This window comes from Musca vetustissima, unplaced genomic scaffold (assembly GCF_032173495.1).
Source record: "Musca vetustissima isolate MV318-11 ecotype Yass unplaced genomic scaffold, APGP_CSIRO_Mvet_v1 utg3678, whole genome shotgun sequence".
Lineage (NCBI taxonomy): Eukaryota > Metazoa > Arthropoda > Insecta > Diptera > Muscidae > Musca > Musca vetustissima.
In genome coordinates this window covers 192,622-215,691 of record NW_026878205.1, presented here as the reverse complement: position 1 = coordinate 215,691, position 23,070 = coordinate 192,622, and the positions used below count along the sequence as shown (strand labels likewise).

Here is a 23,070-nt window from a genome sequence, read left to right as displayed (position 1 = left end):
TAATATAGAATAGAAAAATGCAAACAAAATCTACAGAATTTTTTTTGTTTGCTAACAATAAAATATATTCACTTTTATCGTTACAACTCAACTCAATTTTATGTTGAAAAAAATTTGACATAAAACGAATATTTGAATAACTCGTAGTTTTTACAAGTCCCTTGGATTATTTTACTCCTAAATCCACCTGGTTAGATTAGTTAGATTGTTAATAAGTATGAAAACCGCCAAATGAATGTTGGACTAATACTTAATTATTTAATTTGATTTTCCTACGAAATCAATTGAAAATTTAAATTTTACATATTTTTAGATTTTAAGTATTACATAGAACATAAAATATATATATATATTTAAAATGTATAGTAAACATGTTAAGTGGTCTAGTAACCTGTTTCTACATTTCAATGCATCTAGGATATACATTTCCATTGATTCATTCGGTTGAATAGTGAAAGTGGCTTTTGAAACACTGAATACATATTTTTTCCAACATCTCAGAAATGATGTATGATGTACTGGCCTCTCAACACAGCCACAAACAGTACACTCGTGATTAAGGGAACCAATATACAATGCAATATCTGAAGTATATTTTGAACATGTACATAAAACTAGGGATGTAATTTGTGTATTATAATGAGCTACTATTTTTGAACTATTAGCAAAATTCGTAAAATAGTTCGTCTTAAGTTCTTGAAGTAAGAAATCGGAAATAGTTTAAGCAAAACCTCATATTCACTATAGCCCGCCTTACCTGTGTGTACACTTTCACCTCAAACCACCTGTAACTATTGAAAGCTTTTCATTATTACTTCAGGAATTGTTGAAACATTAGTGTGTGAATGTGTGAGTTTGGGAGGGTATTGTGTTGATAATAGCAAGGGATTGATTGGAGGTTACTAATTAATTATTTATTATTTCAGTGGCTTTACATGACTCTCTGTTCGTATGTTTTTCTCTTCGTTGAATGTAACACATTTGTTGTATACAAATCAATTCATCTTTTATGCATGAACTACTACCACACACACACACACACTCATATACACAAACCATAAAAAATACTTATACACATAGTTTTTTTAATGGTTCGAGGGTCTGGTTTGATAGATGAATGAACGAATGGGTGGATGGATGGTTGGCGAGGAATTTGTCCTGAAACTGTCCATCATCAATGAATGAATGCATGAAAGAGGTCAATATCCATTTGAATAATGCGCGCTTTTGGGATTACCATTGTCATGGCGTGCTGAGATTCTTCTTGTCCCAACGATAGCTACACAAAAAAACACAGGAAGGGTGATGAAGTGAAGGTTTTATTGTCAGTTTACGTTAACTATTTAAATGCAAATTTACTTAATTTAGTTGTATTGTATTCTAACAAAACATATCAATTACTTTACATATATATTTACTGCAACATCATCGACAACAACAATAACAACATCAACTACAATAATGGAATAACATTTGGTGATGACCACATCAATGCCAACGAATTGACAAAATACCAAACAAAAACCAATCCCAACGCAATGGAAAATTCAATTTTCATCAACGACTATCCATCGATCGATCAATAAACCAATAACGAAAAAAAAACAACTAAAAATAATTAACCAATGCATTTATTTATAACAAAAAAACCCGTCCATTATTACTTACACATGTGGAATGGATTCTTGAACAACAAATTTTTGTGCATAAATTTGATTAAATTAATTAATTTAATTAAATATTTGCCATTATTTCCTCGCAAACAAACAAACAAACAATGAATTCATATTTTTATGTTTTCCCAACACATTTGAAAATATTTACATTTATTTACACAACTACAAACAACAACAACAACACTCACAATAATGATAATAAAAATAATTGTTGAAATTTCCAACCACCGCCACCGCCATCGCAATCGCCACCATCACCGCCACCGCCACATACACAAAACTCTGAATTGAAACTCGTATAGAGAACTACCATGGCTCAAATACAGTATTCCTAGTTGGTGTACTAATGTCAGTTGTTGGGTTCGTTTTTGTAACATTCACCTTGATGGCACTGTGCTACAGGTCAGTTGTAGTACATAGAAACTTCTCCCTGTGTCTGAGGTTAGTTGAAAAGAAGTAATGAAAAACAAACAAACCAATATTTGGTGACAAAAAAAATGCAGAAAAACAAACGATAAAGCGATTGAAAGCTAAACAATCGAAATCTGTTATACGATTCTTTGGTTGATTAAAAAGTCAATTTGTTGTAATTATTTTTTTTTTTAATTTTGTTTTTGATTTTGCATATTAACTATGACGAGAAAAAAACACCATTGCCACATTGCCCCCAAAGACCTCTAAACACAACCACCATCACCACTAACACACTCTCTTAGACACATATACACACTCAAGTCAGTACATTAGACTCCAACCATAGCATTAACCATAGGTTCTCATAAAAATAAAGGCAGAAAAAAACACCGGTAGACACCAAATAGAATACTAAAAAATAATAAAAAACAAATGCCATTATCAATATTTTCTCTCATTAGTTTTCATCATTGAAGAGCAACAAAACCACAACAAGAACATGTATCTATTTAAAAAAATATTCTTTTTTTCATATTGTGAATATTTTTTTTTCATTTTTGCCATTATGTGGTTGCCTTGTTGGCAACTGTGTGTTGAAATCTTTTTTGTTTCTTATGGACATTTGAAATTAATAATTGTTTTTATTTTTCAAAAACACACAAAAAAACCTTTTATACACTCTGTATATTTGTTCATATCACTATCTCTCTCTCTATCTAAATATCTCTTTGTGTCTGTCTGTGTTTTCATTATTGGTGTATATATATGATTTTGTGTTTGTTTGTAGTGTTCGCTCGTATCTTATATACATATCTACATGTGTTTCATAACTCGATGTTGTGTTTTCCGACACCAACAACAAAAATCAGCCAAAAAGCCCCACGCAGTCCATACCCCCCTCCCTAACTCGCTCACCCAACACACTCACACATTGTAAGCCTTTGAATGTTATTGCAAGACAAGAGGAGGAAAACACAAATTTCCATTTCCTTTTTTTTAAATTCTAATGAAGCTATATTGCTGCTAAATTTGCCTGAACACACTGTAATCAACAATAATCACAATGCTTGCTAATTGGCTTATTGCACATTCTACTACTGCCACTACCGCCATCACCGCCACAATCCTTTACGCAAAATTGCCATATTTCCCAGTAACCATGAAAATACGTCTCTAGAAGAGTTCCTAGGAACAAGCTAAACCTATAAGGCACCACCACATAACCATTTCCTCCGCCCCCACCACCCACACTACTTCCACGCTCAGTTATGTCAAGCTATAACAAAAAAACAACCAGCCAGCCAGTCACCACTGCAAGCTGTCACTTCCTCTGCTCAGTAAAAAAAAAACAAAAAATTAAATTCATTAAATTCAATGTTTTAATTTGTAACAAATTTTTTTAAGTTCCAATTATTAATGAAAAACCAAACAATTAATCAACATCGAAAAATATCAATTTTCTATATGAATGTTAATTAAAAAAGGAGCAAATTCCAAAATTACAAAAGAAACGTATATAGCCAAAGATCAAATATACGTTGTTGGAAAAAAAAGAAATGCAAAACCAATGTGAAGTCCGGATAAAGTAAATTTTTCATTACTACTTTTACGGTTGTCGTCGTCATTGTGACTGTTAGCATTTATGTAGACTCAGTACTCTCAGTATCCAGTATTCTCAGTATTCACAAAAACAACTTGTACTTGTACTCGTTCCACAACTTCAGTGATAATAGCAAACAAAACAAAAAATAAATAAAACTACCAAAAAAATAATTAGAAGAAAATATCCAAATCCTACTATCGATACGTACCGTATACTATTCCATCCAACAAATCCCCATCAAACGTTCTTCATACCAAATGTTCGTTCGTTCTTTTATTTGTTCGTTCGTTCGTTCCTTCATGGCAACATTGGGCAAACCTTAAAACAAATTTTTCTCGTAATATGTCACTGAATGAGTTTTTATTTTCTTTTTGGCAAAACAAAAGAAGAAAAACGACAAAAGAAAATAAAAACCTATAATACGGTATAAAGCGAAATTTACTCTTATTTGCTATCGCTGCATATCAATGCGATTTCACCTCCCACCTTCATACTTTCGATTCGTCGCTTATTTGCGAATTGTTAAGAAAAAAAAATATGTAAAATATTGGCAAAGGTATTGAAAATCAATAAACCCCATTAAAATGAACCAAACACTATCGCCCAACCGACTTCAGGTAAGTTATTCACTTATTTTTGGTCATTTGCTTTATTTCCATAAATATATTAATATTTCACTTTAAACAGTGTAGCTGTGTTCAAATGTATGAATTGAAATTGAATACTCGACACATTATAAGAGTTGCAGATCATATAATTATACCTATACCATAATTATACCTATTTCTGAATATATTGACACATCAAAATATCATAGAAACTTCTGTAAAACCAAAACATTTACAATGTGCATTTAATGTGTGCGGGTGAAGATAAATTCGTCTTTGAAAAATGTATTTTATCACATTTGAATTTCTGTGGAATTCAGAATCACAACATAAAGGTTTTCTTTTGAAATCAGGTTGTAATGTAAAGTAATCCTCAAGAAATTTAAATATAAATATATTATTTTAGGGTCATTCATTTAAAAACGGAAAATTGCCTTGATGTAGCGTATGCGTACAATTGTATTCACCTCAAGTGTTAAATACATGTATTTCAATGAATTCTACCTAAATACGCATTGCGTATAAAATTATAAAATTAAACAATTTCAACAAGAACAATGCGTATTTTGGATTTTTTGTTTTTTTGAAAATAGAATTCCAGTCTGTGAAAAATTAATTTTTCTAGGCATGCAAACAATTTTCGATTAAATAAGAAAATGTTTTCGTCCATTTTCGCCGTTTTCAATTACACAGGCAAATAAGGACCTTGCGTATTCAACACACATGAAACAATTTTATGAAATTGTATTCTAACGTGTCATAAAGGATCCCACAGCTTGGAGATAATTCCTCCAAATAAAAGCGCCGTCCATTTGTTGACGTTGTTCGATTCTTTGCCAAGTAGTGGTCGTAAAATTAATCTTCGATAGCTTGGTCCTTTATATGTAATATATGTCAATATTTTTGACGGTCTATTTCTTTTTCTTCTCAAAACTTAAAAAAATCTAATAACTGCAGTATTTTCATGTATTTGAAGGTTGATTGGAAAAGGGAATCAACTTTTACTTAACATCAACATTATCTATATAATGAATTACTTTACAATTTAAATTTGTTCAGTTTACTGTCCCTACAGACGTCGCATTTTTGAATGATGAAATTTTATGTACTTTTATGTATCGACTTAGATTCATCCATTACATATTTATATGTCATTCTGCAACCTATACTATACTTTTTCATTTGAGCCGTTTGTTTCCAATGGGGTAAAATTATGTAAACGCGACCTGTACTTTCTTTACAATTTAACATGGAGAGATGTACGGACATGCATAAATCGACTCAGAAAGTGATTCTATGCACATTTTCAAAAGGAATAATGTAACTATATCGTTTCCTTTTGCATGATACAAACATATGTACAAAGACATAATACGTTGTACCACAGTTTGGTTAGGGGAATAACAAATATATGTATGAGTGGGGACAGCCCTGATTTAGTCTCAATTCAGTTTTCTATGCTAAATTTATTATTGAAAAACGTCTTCTATTAATTATTTTCATTGCAAAGTGTCTACCAATTTGGCTTTGTTTCCTAACTGATTTTGCGGCATTTACAAAATGTTCTAGAGTAAAACATATGTACTTCTTTTTCACGTCGGTGAAGAAGGTCAGATATAAAACACTTCAATCAAATGCATTTCCATACATTTGTCTTTGTATTGGGTCATAAACACCTGGTATGGCCATCCCGTTGAATTGGTTAAACGTGCACCATAATAATGAATCACAACAATTGCTACGAAATGTACTACAATTAAATTAGTTGATACAGACATAAAGTTGGGAACACAAAAAATTCGATTCACAACAACAACAACAACAATAGCAAAACAGACTGAAATACAATATTTGTTGTTGCTGTAGTTGTTGTATGACGTGGGTGTGGGTGACTGACTGACTGACTGAATGGATGGACATGACATCCGTTAAATGCATCATCAATTGAATGACATTAAATCCGACTATGACAACCACATGACATGACATAAATGTGGTTAGCAACAGACAAAAAGACAGGCCACCGCCATCAACATGTTCAAAGGCAACTTTGTTTGATGGCAAAGCTGTAAAAATGCATTGTTATGGTCATTTTATGACTTGGTAACTTTTGACTTTGGTCCATTGTGATTGAGTGCATGAATTAATTCGCTTTGTATGTGTGCGAGTGTGGGTATGTGTCTATGGAGTATGGAGTATTACTTCAGCGACTAAGCAGAAACAATTCACTGCATTTGACTGAACACAGCTGCACTGCACTGTAACAGGTAAGTGGAAATTTGCCATTATAACACACTCTTGTTTCATTCTTTCTCATTTAATAAGCTATACCTACATAGTCGGACCGGGGAGTACGTACTAGTAATGTAGGATTTAGAGTATTTGAATTTTGAATAACTATTTTAAGAACTTTTATTGAATACCAAACCAACCAATCAAACATTTAAAGCATATTCCTTAAAAAAAAAAACAAGAAACAAGTAAACAATTCATATTTGGTCCCCATACCAAATCTTTTCGAATATGCCATACAAAATCGGATTTTCCCACAAAAAAAATTAAATTAAATTTCAAAACCAACTATCTCTCTCTTATCGATGGAATGTAGTTAGTTGTCATTACCATGTGACTGTGATCTGAAGAACAGATATTCGCTGATCCAAATGTGGACGTCAGCACGTCGTGCATGCCATTGCCCTGCCATGGTGGATCAACGAATCTCTGTTCGCATTAAATGTACACCATATTGCAAGAATTGATCGATTGGCTGCATCTTGTGTGCCGACGCACCTCATATGTCGCATACATTAACACAATATAAAAAACAAAAAACAATGTGTAAAATTAAAGTTCACATACATTTTGAGTTATGGTGGTGCTTTCTACTGAGCCCCTTTGAAAGGAATTGAAAATTGTGTCATGTAAACGATCGACATGCATATGTTCGATGAATGGACCGATGCTCGCCTGATTATGCCCGATACACATATAAAACATTGAAATTGTTGCATTTGTGTTTTGTTTGTGTATTAATTGTATGCATATGTATTTGTAATTTGCATCAAACAACTAATCAACAATAACAACAAACTAAATAATTAATATTTGTACATTTTACACTGTAAAAACAATAACAACAACAACAACTAAATATCTGATAAACATTGTTGCAATGACATTTTCTTACAACAAACCTAACACACTAACCAAAAACAACAATAACAACAACAATGAAAGCAAAATAAAACATCTTTACTAACACACTCACACATTTTGCATATTGAATAACGTCATGACCGCCACACACCAATACACGCTCACCTGCTATTTTCTCAACAGGTGGAAAAGAAGGTAAATCATTTGGTTGCAAAAGATGTTTTTATAAATATCGTTTCTTCTTTTATTGTTATTGTTATTATTATTTTCAAAATTATATAAATTGTTTAAATTCCCTAATCGCATTTAATATCCGGTGAGATAATACAAACATTTTGATTATCGTACCCTCAGGATGTTCAATTTTAATTAATTTATCTCGAAAATGTAAAATATTTATACTTAAAAGACTACGTAAATTCAAATATAAAATTTACATTATGTCAAGGATTATGACGAATTTATTTAATTATCACCAGTGCTTTTAGTATTGGTAAAAACATAATGTTGATCACAGCACCTATGGCTAACACAAATCTGCAACATGGAATGGAAAATCACTCATGATGTATGACTCCAGTTTAATAAAGAAACAAAAAAATTAGGAACATTCAACCGAATTTATCGAGATCTAAGGTTTCTCCAAAAACTCTGGAATGCCTATTCATACATCTAAAATTCACATATATTTAGATCTTTAATGTACATTCTTTGAATTTTGGAAATTTTATTCGGAAAATAAGACATCATGTAAGTCCAGATAATGTGTTAAGGAAATTTGTATGTCCAATTTTGACTGATAAATAAGTCCAAATATATCGTTTTACCTATGAAATATATGTATATCTTCGTCGCTATCAAGTCTAGCCTTTTAGGTAATACCGAGAATAACTTATGATTTTACTTCAGTAAATATTCAAAATAAGTTATTAATTTATAAAAATAACAAACTTTTGCAACCATTGCGAGTTTTTATACCGGATTTTCCACAAATTTTTAATTCCAATTATTTCTGTAAGCAAATTCATTATCATTTTCAATTAATTGATATCTGTAATTTTTGTTCAAATTTGTGTTTAAATTGATTGTAATTTTATTTACATATTTTTTTAATTTTGTGTTTCTTTGATTAATAAAAGAATCGATTACAAAACAAAAATTATTAATTACATTGAAATTAAACTGTATCTTATTAATCGATCATATGTTTCTTTTACTTACTATTCCATACAAATCCAAATTGTTTATTCTCCATTCCACACAAAAATAATAAAAAACTTCAATTGCAAACCCCCACGGAAAATAAAAATATGAAATTAAAACAAACAAAAAAAATAATAATAAAAATCATAAAAAAACAAAATGAATGAATAACAACAATAATATGACACTCGACATCATGGTCGTCTTTCATTCAAACGAAATCAAAACGAAATAATTAAAAATGCATTTATTTGTCTGTCGGATGGCACACAAACTACATGGCTACATAAAATATATATACACACACACATGCATAATGTGCGCCACTCATCCAATGTCATATTGTACGTTCGCTGTCACTGTCCGTGTATGCGTGTGACGCATTCAAAATCACATTAAACAATAATAACAACAACAAAAATAATCATAAATGCGTAATGGATAAAAACTAATCAAAATCTGCTCTAAAATAAATAAAATGATAATCATCAAACCAATAATAACCAAAACCATGACAACAACATCAACAACAAAATGCAAACAAACGCCAACTACCAACCCATCGTCATCATCAACGTATGGCAACAACGACAACACCAACATGAACAATAACAACAAACAAACAAAAAACCAATCAACAACCGAACCACCTTAACTACAAATATTGCCAATTTCATAATAACCATAAATCAATAACTAACCAATCAACCAACCAACCGACCAATCAACCAACCCTCAATATCATCATTTTCAAATCGAACTATCCAATCCAATCCCAAATCCAAAATCTAAATCCAATACAAAAAATATATATTTATCCACATACATATATATCTGTATATTGAAAAACGAAAAACCTCAAAACCAAACTCAAAATAAACTCAAAACCTGAAAACATGAAACGAATAATAAATACTAAAAATAATACCACCATCACCGCTGCGTCCCCACTGTTATCGATGGATGTCGTTGGATGTAATGTTGTCAACGTTGGTACAAACAGGCGCAAGACTACAACCCTTAAATACGATCCACCCTATACCAAGAAGCCAATGGCCAAAGCATACGGTGGACCACCAGCCACTGCCCCCAATCATCAATCAGTGGAAGAGATCTCCCAAGATGGTTCCAATAAATTAAATGTCTACGAAAATCAATCAGGTTTCACGTAAGTATTTCAATCAAATTATTCCGTATACAATTGCAGCAATCCAAGCCAAACATGTGAATTTTGAAAAATCGCTGCAAATTATTTTGAGATTTTAATATGTTTCCAAAGCTAGCTATCTTAATATATTATGTTATTTTCACAGAAAACTGCACATATCAGAAGAGCTAATCAACTTACACACCAATATCGACCATAATTTAAAATTCAGTACCATTTATAAACTTTGTATTCTTGTAGTACGTATTTCTGAAACTACCTCCATATCTCAACACTGCACACCAATTCTGACCGCCACAGAAATTTAGTTTTATGCTAAATGTGGTACCATTTATTACCCACTTTCAAATATAGATTCACCTAAATCCAAATTTAGAACCTCGGTCGTTACACTCAAATCCAAATTGTACCAACTTCAGTACCATTTCCAAAACTTCCTACATTCCCCAGTCATACACTTCAACACCAATCTTAATTTCAAATTCCGGATACAATCTAATAGAAGTCATACTTCCCAATTTAGGATTTCAGCTCTATCGGTTCACCAAATTATATCATAATTTTAGTATTATAGCTCTATCCCATCACCCAAATGTAAATTGCGTCAAACATAGTACCATGTAGTACTTTTCGTACACATATGTACAAATTTCCTAAACATATCCCAGTCCAACAATCCGACGGTAATGTTAAGTTAAAATTTTAGGATCCCAGCGCCACTCATTCCTCCAAATTCAAATTGTACCAAATTTTGTACTGCTTAGTACTTTTCGTACACATGAGCACACACTTCCAAGACCACCTCCTCATATCGACCCTATTTCTCGATTTTGATTCGCATTCTAAATTTCATGTTATTAGCTCTATTCGTTCACATGCTGCGAAATTGACCCTATTTCTCGATTTTGATTCGCATTCTAAATTTCATGTTATTAGCTCTATTCGTTCACATGCTACGAAATTGTACCGAATTAAGTACATTTTAGTACATTTCAGATACATATAGTTCAAATTTCCTTCATACCAAGTTTAAAAGTTCTAGCTCTGCCGGTTCGCCAAATACAAATTGTACCATATTTAGTGCCGTTCCAAATTCGAATTTCCCAATGCAGGTACAATGAGAGTATCGGCAAGGGATATTTTAAGGGCAACATACAAAACCTTAAATTCCAAATTGCATTCAACTTTGGCTAGCAAATGTGACTAAGATTCACAAAATATATAAAATCGGCTGGTGCCTCTGTAACCTTAAATTTCCAACTTACATACTTAACGGAATGTTAAAATCCTACATCAAGGGAAAATCAACATAACCTCAAACATTTATATCGGGAAGGAAAATTTTACTTAAAACCAAAATCGCTATAACCTAAAATGAGATTATAAAATTAAGTTAATTATAAAATTAAGTTAAGTCTACCAGGACCCATTCTAAACTGTAGTGACATAATCTTGAGACTCCTAACAACACACCAATCTAAGCATCCAATAAATTTCTTTAAATTATATAGGTATTTTAATAAATTATTCAATTTCCTGGTAAAATAGATAGATTACCTAGTGCCATCAATCTTCTCAAGACATATTTAAATCAGTCTAACAAGACTACTCCGGATTAGCTATTTGCCAACGAGACATTTGCCACTAAATTCGTTTAGGTTTTCATAATCCCAATGTATCAAAGAACTAAATTAAAATTTTTCGATTTACTAAAAATGTGGAAGAAAACTGAAAAAAATTTAAAAAAAATATTTACAGTGTTATTAATTTTTCCTAAATCTTAAGACCTTAATTGAATTTATTATTTATATTGACTTCGAATACTACTATACTATACCTTTTTTAACCATATAATTTGTTTGTTCTTTTGCAGACGTGACAAGAGCATTCACAGTCGCCGTTATACGGCCGATGACGATCACCAGCATTCAGGTAAACTTGACTTCTGTCTCATATACCTATAAATAGTGCAGATAGTGTTTTTCGTTGTTATTTACCAAACACATAAATCCATAAACATATAAATTCTGTCTCTATAATGTGTAACTGTTCTACATTTTATACAAACAGACATAAACAAAACAAAATAATAAATATTTATTAATATAACTAGTGAACAAATTATATACTCGTATATAAATTAGTTAAACTTTGTTGGCGTTCAATGTTTCCTGTGTATATTTTATCTGATCAAATATTGTATAATTTTTATTTGATTTGTGTGTGTGTATTTGTGGATTTTGTTTCTATTTAAGAACAAAAACATAATCGTCAGTTGGTGTACACATTTAACGAACAATTTTATTTATAATACAATTTTAATTTATTTGAAAAGGCAAAACCATATTTAATTTTAATTTCAATACAGAATTGAATTTAATCAAAAACATTTAAAAATGTTTACATTTATTTAAATATTAAAATCAGTTTTAGTCCCTCCCATTTTACCCCAGCCAAGGCCCTCGATTCCAGAGTTAAACTAATATCGAATTGTGATTTTTCAATCGAGGGACGAACATTCGCATAATTACAGTATTCATTGGTATGCTAGTTAAATACAGAATTTTATACAACTTGGTACAATATTTGTTGTCTACGAAAAAAAAGTTCATGTTATGCTAAGCAGCTAAAAAATGTCCAAAACGAATTGTGAAACAACATCATGATATGCTAACTCTTAAATTTGTGATCACAGACCAAATAATAACTATCGAATAATAATTCATGAATAAATTACTAAGAAAATTATTATTTTATTCTTTATTAATTATTATTTATATTTATGTGTTAATATTTATTATTTAATATTTTGTGTATAACATATAAGATACAGCACAACTGACGAATTACGTTGTTATTATTTTAAGCCCCAATGTTATTTTTTCGAATTTTGTTCAATTATTATTTTTTTGTTTTAACTTGAAATAAAGTCTGTGCGAATGAATGTCCACCTAAAGTAGTGTGTTTTTCGTAGTGAGTCTTTCTTTCTTTCTTGGTTCGTGTTCTCAACTGTAATCAATCACAAAATGGTTAGTATAGCAGGTGGTTATTCAGTTATTGTCAGTCTAAATATATAAATGTGCTAGATAAATAAACAAAACAAAAAAAAAACACTACATACTCGTATTACATACATACATGTTTAGCAGTTTGCTCCCGAAATTAATATTTAAATTCATTATGTGTCCTGTTTTAAATGTTTTATTGTGCTAACGGAATGTTGTATGTTAATTGCATAAAAACGAAGAGTTCAAAGGAGGATACAAACGAACATTTCGTAAAAATTACCAAAACAACGAGTTACACAAAAATCTTAATGAGTTCCGTGGCTTAGACGTTGTGCATCGACAAGTTTTGAATTGAAAATGAAAAATGATTCAAATACTCACGATTCCAATTGAAATTCTGCACTTCAACTGTTTTTTGCACTTTGGCTTAGAGAGTTATTTTCAATTTTACCGGACATTTGTTTTGTCTATGTTTAAAGTTTATATTTCTAATTCTACTTTGCGCACTCACACATATACTCACAGCTGCACACATGCACCCACTATGTCTGTTAACATGAACGTCAACAAAGAAAACGAAGATTAAATCTAAGAAAAACGAAAACAATGAAACACTTGAACATTTGTAAATACTTCTCTTTCTCTCTCTCTCTCTGCATACTTCAAAACATTTCTTATAAACGTCAAGAAAAGGGTAATTTATAAAGTCATTTTATTGGTTTTTATGATTTATTTGTCGGGCAGTTAAGACATAGAAAAATAAAAACAAACATTATTTATTAATTTTTTGACAAGCTACTAACATTTTCAATAATTAAAAAAAAAAGTAATTTTACAGTTTTATGAAATTGAATTAATCCAACGTCCAATATTTATCATACTAATCTAAATATAAAAAAGTTTCCTAAAATATTTTATTATAATGCTACATATATAAATATAGAGATTCTAAGATTGTTGAAATTTAAATATAGTTCGACATTTCAAACTTTAAAGGAAGTGGACAAGAAGTTTATAATGAATTTGCTTTGCCTTTGTATAGATCTTCCATAAATATCAACACAAAATAGTAGGATAACGGTGATGGCTAAACGCGTGTTCTCTTTTTTGTCTTTTCGTCAGTCATTTATTGATGATTATCTCTCAGCTACGCTCTCACTCACTTACTCTCAATTTAGTTCTGCTCTAGATCCATAAACATAAAACTTAATGTAAAAAAATATCTGTTCCTAGAATTGTTGTATGTTGGGTCTATGTAGCCATCATTCGTAGACATCTTCTATTTTATATCTTTTAAATCATGTTAATTCTTCGGTGACTGGTAGTAAAATTCACATAAAGTCCATTACTTATATAGGAGATTTTCAGATATAGTACAAAAAACGATTATATCGTTGACAGCTACTTGCGATTCTTTTTTATTTTTTTTAAATTGTCCATATGTCACCGAATCTCTTTGAAATAAATTAGTTTTCAATGAGTATATTTATATCAGACATTCATATTAGAAATTTTTATTATTTTGTTTCATGTTTCTATTTTTGAAATATTTGAACTTTATAAATTACCCTCTTGTTGAGCATACCGGTATGACACAATGACCAAAACAATTCTCCAACTCCTCCTACTTCCACTATTTCACAGAAAAAGGTATTTTGAAGAAACACGGCTATGGTATGGTTCACAGCGGTATGCATGACGATGGACAATCGGATAATATGGAATTGATCGCTCAGGACAGCACAATGGCATCGACTAGCAATGCTGCTGTCTCCGAGGTAGAACGCACTCTCAAATCGCTTAACGGCTATCATGAAGATATATTGGAAGCACTACGTAATGCTGCTTCACATCGCGGCACTGGCACCGGCAATACACCCGTCGGCACTGGCAGTCTGAGCGAAGAAATGATACGCAAAACACTACAGGAGTGTGCCTCGTCGCAATTGGGCTACTCCACCGAACCTTACAAACGTTCGGCCAGCTCCAAGAATAGTTCCCGGGAGAACATTTGCGACCAGGGTGCTCAGCACACCCTGTTGGATATGTCAGGATCGGGTATGGGTGGTCCACACGGTGGCGGACCCATTATGCATCACCATCGATCCCAGCATCAGCTGCACCAGCCGCTTGTGCAGCAGCAATTACCGCCCGACGACGAGGATGCACCAGCCACGGGGCCATTGCGTATACGCAACCTCGAAGACCTCATACGCCAGCTAGAACACCATTCGTCGCGCCACATGAGTCCCAGCGGCTCAGAGGACATACGGATTTCGGAAAACGAAGGCGACCGCCTCTATAGATTAGATAGTTCAGCCGCTTGTAGTGAATCCTCGCAAGGGTTAGTAACTAACTGAGTAATGTGCTTGCTGCATCATAATTATTGTGTTGGGGCTGTATTGTAGGTGTCTATTTTTTGGCATAGATATACTCGTACTCGTACATAAAAAGAGAACGCTTTCAAATGTTATACTTATTTAGGAATTGATTCATTGATTGAATGATTACTACTACTAATACAATAATAATAATACGCAAACATATAGACATGTTTATTAAGAGTTGTGCAACCCGCTTTCAACAAAAACAAATGGGATTCTTGCGAAGCCGAACTTTGTTGTTGGCAGCTGATGAACAAAACAACGAATCATTGCGTTTTGCAAGCGACAATTGGACGGACCACGACAAAGTTTTGCCTCGGCAAGTCCCAATACTAAATGCTACAATATCCCCTTACTATGTAAACACAGCATACTTAAATAAACCAAAATAAACCAATTACCAAGTACCAGTTACCAAAACTAATACCAAAACCACCAAATGTATTCGTATGATAGAATTCAGAATCAGATCCATTCATACGTACACATGCACCCAATCCGAACTAAACTCTGAATATGAACCAATTTCTAAAATCTCTTACAGACTATCGCTATGGCGTGGAATACCTTGTGTGATGAAGGTAAAGGTACAAAAGAAGGGAGCGAAAGGGCAACCGCTCGCACGCACAAAACACTCTCTATCTCACACACACACACGCATACACATCGATGTATGTATGAAAAGAAAAAGAAAACACTGAATACAATACCACCCCTAAATTGAACAGGAACAGTGGGCTTCTCTCTCAATAAATGTGAATTGGCTATACAAAAAAATAGGCACCTAGACAAAATTGCTCCAATTAGATGCTACCAATGCCGAAATAGTCATTTAGTCCAAAATTTGTATTAATCTAACGATTTTTCTTTTATTTTTCTCCTCCCATTCCTTTATGGCCACATCCTCCCACCCGCAGATCTAATCAGCAATTAGCACAATCGCAAAAAACTGCAACAATACATCCGTCTTATAGCAGTCGTTGTCGACCGCGTGCCGAAGAGGAGTCGAGATTCTCGTATGGAAGGTACAGACATCCCACTACAACCAGTAGACATCCTTCACATCAGTCACACTCACCTCATGCTTTCGGCCATCATGCACATCACTCGCATGCCCATGGCCATGCCACGCACGGCCCGCATTCATCGCATCACTCATCGCACACGCATTTGCATCAGGACGAAGACGGCATCTATGAGAGTGCCGATCCCCACGATCGTTCGATGGTAGACCAACGTCTCGATCCTCGGGAAGTGGCCGACAGTGAGAGGTATGTACGCCCACGGTGGCATTTTGTAGAATAGAACGTAGCCGAAAAAACCCCCATCCCTCCCCGTACATTTTGGGTCAATATTGTTGATGCAACTTTGAACGGCCCAGCCCCACCCCTCAATTCTGTTGTTATAAGTTTTGCCATGTACGAGTGTGTGTGCCGATTTTGTGTATAATTTTGAATCGTTTCTTTTCGTTTATTTCCATCGACACATAAACAAACGACTGTCATCCTGAATGCGAACTGCGCTTTGCATGTGCGCCACCCTCTGCATCGTCATCGTAATTGTGATGGTGCAATGACCAACAATGGACACAACCAACCCCACGATCATCACCTCCACCACCACCACCATCATCATCATCATAATTATTGTTGTTAACATCATGATGAACCACATGACACTACTTTGATTTTCATTTGTTCGTTCGTTCCTTTTTTCGATTCGTTTGGCTTCTTAATCATGTCCTTTCTCATTTCGAAATGAATTTTGTTTTGAAAATATCTTTATCGGTTATGTTTTGATGTTTGTGTTGCGTTACGTTTCATTCCGCTTCGTTGCGTTACCTTTACGTTTACGTTACTTTATCGGTTGCGTTGCTTCTCTCTCAATTTTAATATTCTTCTTGTGTGTTGTGTGGTGTACCAAAACAAAAAAAAACAAAACCAAAACCAAAAACAACATTTATTTGTTTATTTGTGTTTTCGTTACTCCGTGTACCGTTGTTCCTGTTATGATTATTATTTTCTAGTGATGACTTTATTCAAGCTCAACAACAGTTAGCCCGATGGGCGAGTGAGGATGTGGTATCCGTCGTGGTAATGGAGCAGCAACCGTTAGCCGGTACAACAGCGGATTCCCAACAATCCAACGGCGGCGGACACACATCGGGGACGGCATCAGCGAATACCGTTATCCACCACCACCAGCATCAGCACCAGCACCACGGCGATCATCCATCCTCGGTGGGAGCGGCCAATACAACCTCATCGTCAGTCAATGCCCATATGGCAGCGAATATGGCAACCGTACCAAATGGCATCGTTGTAAGTCAGAGGGACTACTACCCCTCGCCACCCTCCACGGAGACCGAAAGCAGTGGAAGTGTTATCCAGCCACTCAATCGTCGCTACACGCTGCAGGGCGATTCAGCTCAACAGCAGCTGCAATTGCATCAGCTACACCAACAGCAGCATCAGCACCCCTCCCATCAGCATCAACCACAGCCGCAGCAACAGCAGCAGCTCACCGGCGACAACACCACCACCACCAGCAGCAGCAACAACAGTCAAACCGGTCAAATCATGGAGAATGGTCGTTATCCCGAATATAAGCACTGATAGTATAACACCATCGCCGCCAAACGCAAAGGCACCAAAGTCACCGCCAACAACCACAGCCAGCATAGCTCTCATGCCCAAGCTCAAATTCATCGCCAGGAACTTGAGCCGCCACAGCAGCAGGAACAGTCACAGCAGCAACAACAACAGCATTCACCTCATTGCTATGCCCACAAATTGCAGGCATTACCGTGAAGCAATCCCGATATGTTGCCGAATGCCTAGACTGACTGTCTGCCTGTCTGTCGCAATAAAACTGAACGAATTTCATGCAAAAGCAGCCACTTATATGTCTCCTTCTCCTCCTCCACCCTTAAATCAGTCACTCACTCTCTCTGTATCTATCTGTCTAACCGCCATGTGATGCTTGCCACTCTCATTCGGATCGAGATTAATGTATATACGAGGTGCACATTCACAGTCAACAAACATTCCTACAACTACAACAACATGCATTAAGAAAACAATACATGGATCCACTGCAGCAACATCTATATTCTAAACAAACCAAACTCGATTAGTTATCTTCAAAATAAGAGAAAGAAAAACAAACAAAAACAACAACAAAACAAAAGTAAAAAAACAATAATAATAACACTAAAAAAACAAAAGAAAATATTGTGATTTTATACAAAGTAGACGATATTCATATTTTAGTTTAAACAAAAACAAGTAAAGTATTAAATTTAAAGAAAACAAATCTTTAGAAGAAATTTAACGAATTGATTGATAATGGCCAACAACACCACCACCACAAAATCCCCATCCGGCTCATCCTGAAAAATCAAAAAAAAAACCATTGTGAACATTTGAAGGCAAACGTAACTGGTATCATGCCAAACACGCATTACTATTAGCACGCACACACACGCACACCTTTGCCATGTTATCCTTGTCAATTGAATACTCCCTGTGTGCGGGTGTGTGTGTGTGTGCATGGGTGACATTTGCCTTATAATGACAAAACAATGCAATGGCTCAGAACAATTACTTTAGGCTAGTCAAACAAAACGTCCCCATTTTCCAGTTCCCCGCCCCTCTCATCGCGTACACAGTGTAACCTGTTGTAAGCACTAGATAGATTACATATTCCTCGATGCAATTCTATGCCATTCAAACTTGTTTAATTGCAGGAGTGCATTATACACCTTAGCCGAGAGCGCTCTAATTGAGCACGCTCAACACACGCGCACACACAGAGTTTCTTAAAGTGTGAACTCTTCCGACTGATAATTCTCAAACAGAGAGCCAATGATATACAAAATGAGTTCCTCGGATTCTCACTGTGTGTTCGACATCCAATTTGTTGTGGTTCAAACTGAAATAAATGGGTATTTATATAAAATAACCGCATTCTCTAAATAAATATCGATGTAGATATCGACTTTCGTATTGTCAGAATGAAAATGAATACAATATATGTAATAAGAAGTGCTAAAAATTCTAAAAATAAAGAAACCACTTTAAATTTATGCGATTTGATTTTTCTCCATGGCTGTGGAGTCTCGAATACAATCGAAATTTTGATCTATTATTTCAATATCATCATGTTTTTGAACGGTATTATATTGGATGTTTTTTGAAAAATATAATTGTGGATGGAGTCTGGCTCAATTTTCGAAATCTTTAGATTGACCAACTATGACATGGAATCGTCATAATATTCCCATCCATATGTTAGTTCATCAACCCCATTACTGTAATTTGAATTTTGATCCTCTTCCGGGATGTAACATTGGTAGAGGGAAAATTACAAATATTCGACTCTTTTTTTTCATTAAACATCTGCATGGATAAATTCATAAAAAATTGTTCTTGAATTAATGTTAAAATTTTTATATTTTCAACATTAACATAAACAAAATGTCTTTAGAAAATATCTACAATTTTATTATAGTTTGAACCACAACATAAAGCAATTCATTTCTCCCAGTTGCCCTCAGTCCCATGTAAAATATATTTCAATTTATTTAATGTAAATATGTACATACAGAATTACTTTACATAACCCCACCATTAATCCAAATTCCCCCGCCCCTCTCTATTTGACCATAGATAGAAAGTTGTAATATCAATTGAAAAAAACAAATAATTAAAAAAGAAAATAATAATAATAAAATAAAATGTAAGCAAGAACCCCCAATTGAAAACAGGCATACATGTAAACGTTACTTTTAAATGAAGACTGTAAATATGTTATAATGAAATAAAATACTAAGAAATTAAAAATAAAACTGGACACAAACTGGATCTCCATTATATGGTTGGTCAAGTCAGTGGAAGGATACTTCCATCCGTTAAATATCCTCGACACATTTTCATCCCAGCCCCTGAAAATGGCTCCTCCCCAAAAACCAAACAGAAACAAAATAACACTAAAACTGAAAACTGTTGTATATATGCAAAGTGTATGCATTCAGCCATGCCTACTAACGGTACGGTATGATATACTAAGTTAAAATTAAATAAATAAAACACACACACACCCACACAAAATATATAGGAATAATTAAAATTAAAACTGAAAAACAAAACACACAAAGCATGAAGAACAAATGAATAAAATTAAGTGATCTTTTTAAGTCAACAATAATAAAACAGGTACTACATACATACAGTTAGTTAAATTAAAGCACTTAGAAGAACATTAAAAAAATAAACAAACAAAAAAAATATTAAAATTAAAAATAAAAACAATTTTATACAAAACAAAGGCGGAAATTTGAAAAACAAAAATTACCAAAATCAACAACAACAAAAAGACTCGAATTTAAAGAGTTCTGTTAGTAAATTTAATAGAAATTTAAATGAAACAAAAAAAACAACAAAATGAATATTGTAGATAAAATAAAAGCAACAACCAAATGGAAAATAATTCATGCGAAATAAAATAACAACAATATTGAAAATGTCAATTTCTATGAAACACACAACAACAAAACAAACATTCATACAAAAAAAAATTACACACACACGCATCTCATTAATAATTTACAGAAATATTTACACACGCATTACAGCCACACATACACACACAGTCTCACAAGCAACAAAAATCATTGACACAAATCACAGGGCATCAACGTCAACATCACCATCATCATCATTATCGTCATGAGTGTGTTAAATATTAAAAAACAAAATAAGAGAACGAAACAAAAAAATAAATAATTACTGTTTAAAACAACAAAAAAGACGTTGAAAAAGACATAAACAACAACTACTACTACTAGTATTATGGCAAATGCATTGATAATTAAAATAAAATATTTTTAATTTAATAATGCAACAAAACTGCAACATCAACGACATTAACCACACCAACACACAACCAAACAAACAAATAAACACGACAGAATTGCAACAACAGCAAAAATTCTGACCACAAATTCAATAAACTGTAACAGCAACAACAAAAATTACAAAGTTAATTGTATTGCAAAACATACATACCTACATACACATCACTCACACATACACACAAGCTCGCTCATCGAATAACAACAACATGAACCCAGAAAAAAAATCATTGTTAATATAAATCAGTTAATTGTAACAATAATAATAATTCAACAACAATAAAGCCATTTGGCTAAAATAAATAACAACAATAACGATCACCAAACAGAAGAAGAAAATATGAAAGAACACAGACATATGCACACACACACACACACAACAGACAAATAAACAAAACGGGATAGGCAATATGAACGACCCATAACAAATGCGAATTTATCAAGAATAATCATTACATTTGTTTACAACAAAGACGAGAATTACAATGACGATGCTGATAATGAAGTAAATGAAGAGTGAGAGAGAGAGAGGGCAGTTAAAGAAAAAACATCCACACATACATACATTGTCACTCATATATTTTATACCAAAAAAAAAAAAAAAATCAAAATAAAAATAAAAACGAACAAAAAACTAATATGGAGTACAGGAAACCATCAATGTCACATCGAATGTCAAATTCATATTCATATCTATGTACACTAATACTACTACTATACAAATTACCAGTGTGGTTGTATTTATTGGTGTTACAATATTTTAATACTATCTCAACAGAAATCGCAAAATTTGTAATAGAATTTTGAATTGGATATATCAATTCACTTTTTTCGAAGAAGCTTGAATTTTGCATTTCGGATTCAGGACAGATGAAAACTGTCATTGCAGAAATTGTTCAATATACGTTCACCTGGTCCCATATGAAGCACCTGGTCCCATTCCACTTTAGACATTTTACTGGTTCTGTGCGAATATTATGTTTTTGATGGCTGCAAAACTTCCTCGCAACAAATGTTGAATGTAGTTACAAGTTTTGCGAAATTTCTTAGGCGTATTGTCGGTAATTTGGTACTTCGTTTTCTCAGAAGAGGCGATCCCCTCATCATCCAACGGGCGGCATTGAATTCGCCCTCAAACGGTCTAATAACGTAATGTAATTATCGGTACTAATAAATTATGCAATTCATGTTCAAAATACAGGTCGAATTACCACCTCGTATTTTGTTTTGGTTAAATGACAGCATCTACTTTGATAATAATAATCATTAGGTTATGATCGGAAAATCATTTTCATGTAATTTTTATTTTGTTTCAGCGTCATTTTATTACTCTAAAAATCACTTTTTTATGAAGCCACATAATTCTTTTCACTATTTTCCCAATAACAAAAGTTCTTTCATTCAAAATTATACTATTCGCAAACTAATGATAATACAAAGAACCCATATGAATTCGATGCTGCTAGCACCGTGTATGTTCTACGCCATGAAAGTACACGTTCACAGTATAGAGATCAATAATATTTCGCATAAGGTTCAGAGTGGACTCGGACTCACCAAAACTAATCTGATTCCGAATTCCTGCTACGTTTATCAGTTATCATTATGATGTAATTCCTTCCGATTAAAATAAATGTTGTATCTAAGGAATTTATTGAGATGCAAAAGCTTAATATCAGCAGGAAACCCCGAATCAGTATATTTTTTCAATTTTATTCTCACTTTTCATTCACACACACTGGTAACAACAACATCACACATACAGATTATATGTAGACAATACTAACAGAATACAACAGAAAAGAGCGGTAGAGCATAACAACAACAACTAAAAAGTGACACTTGTGTTAATACATATCTAAAACTCATCGTACAGTTAGTTAATGCAATTAATGTGTAAATGGAAACTCTTTGCCACAAATGACAACAACAATTT

At 33.2% G+C, this 23,070-nt stretch overlaps 1 protein-coding gene across 1 annotated transcript in view; it reads left to right on the top strand.

Annotated features, from left to right (window-relative positions):
* Positions 1-17,891, top strand: part of LOC133323016 (disintegrin and metalloproteinase domain-containing protein unc-71) — a 172,237-nt gene extending 154,346 nt beyond the window's left edge. Inside the window, exons 19-23 of the mRNA XM_061531973.1 lie at positions 9,664-9,828; positions 11,702-11,760; positions 14,481-15,180; positions 16,138-16,491; positions 17,247-17,891. Of these exons, the coding sequence (XP_061387957.1) occupies positions 9,664-9,828; positions 11,702-11,760; positions 14,481-15,180; positions 16,138-16,491; positions 17,247-17,835 (1,867 nt within the window). The 3' untranslated portion in view covers positions 17,836-17,891. The remainder of the gene's footprint in view (positions 1-9,663; positions 9,829-11,701; positions 11,761-14,480; positions 15,181-16,137; positions 16,492-17,246) is intronic.
* The last annotated feature ends 5,179 nt before the right edge of the window (positions 17,892-23,070 follow it).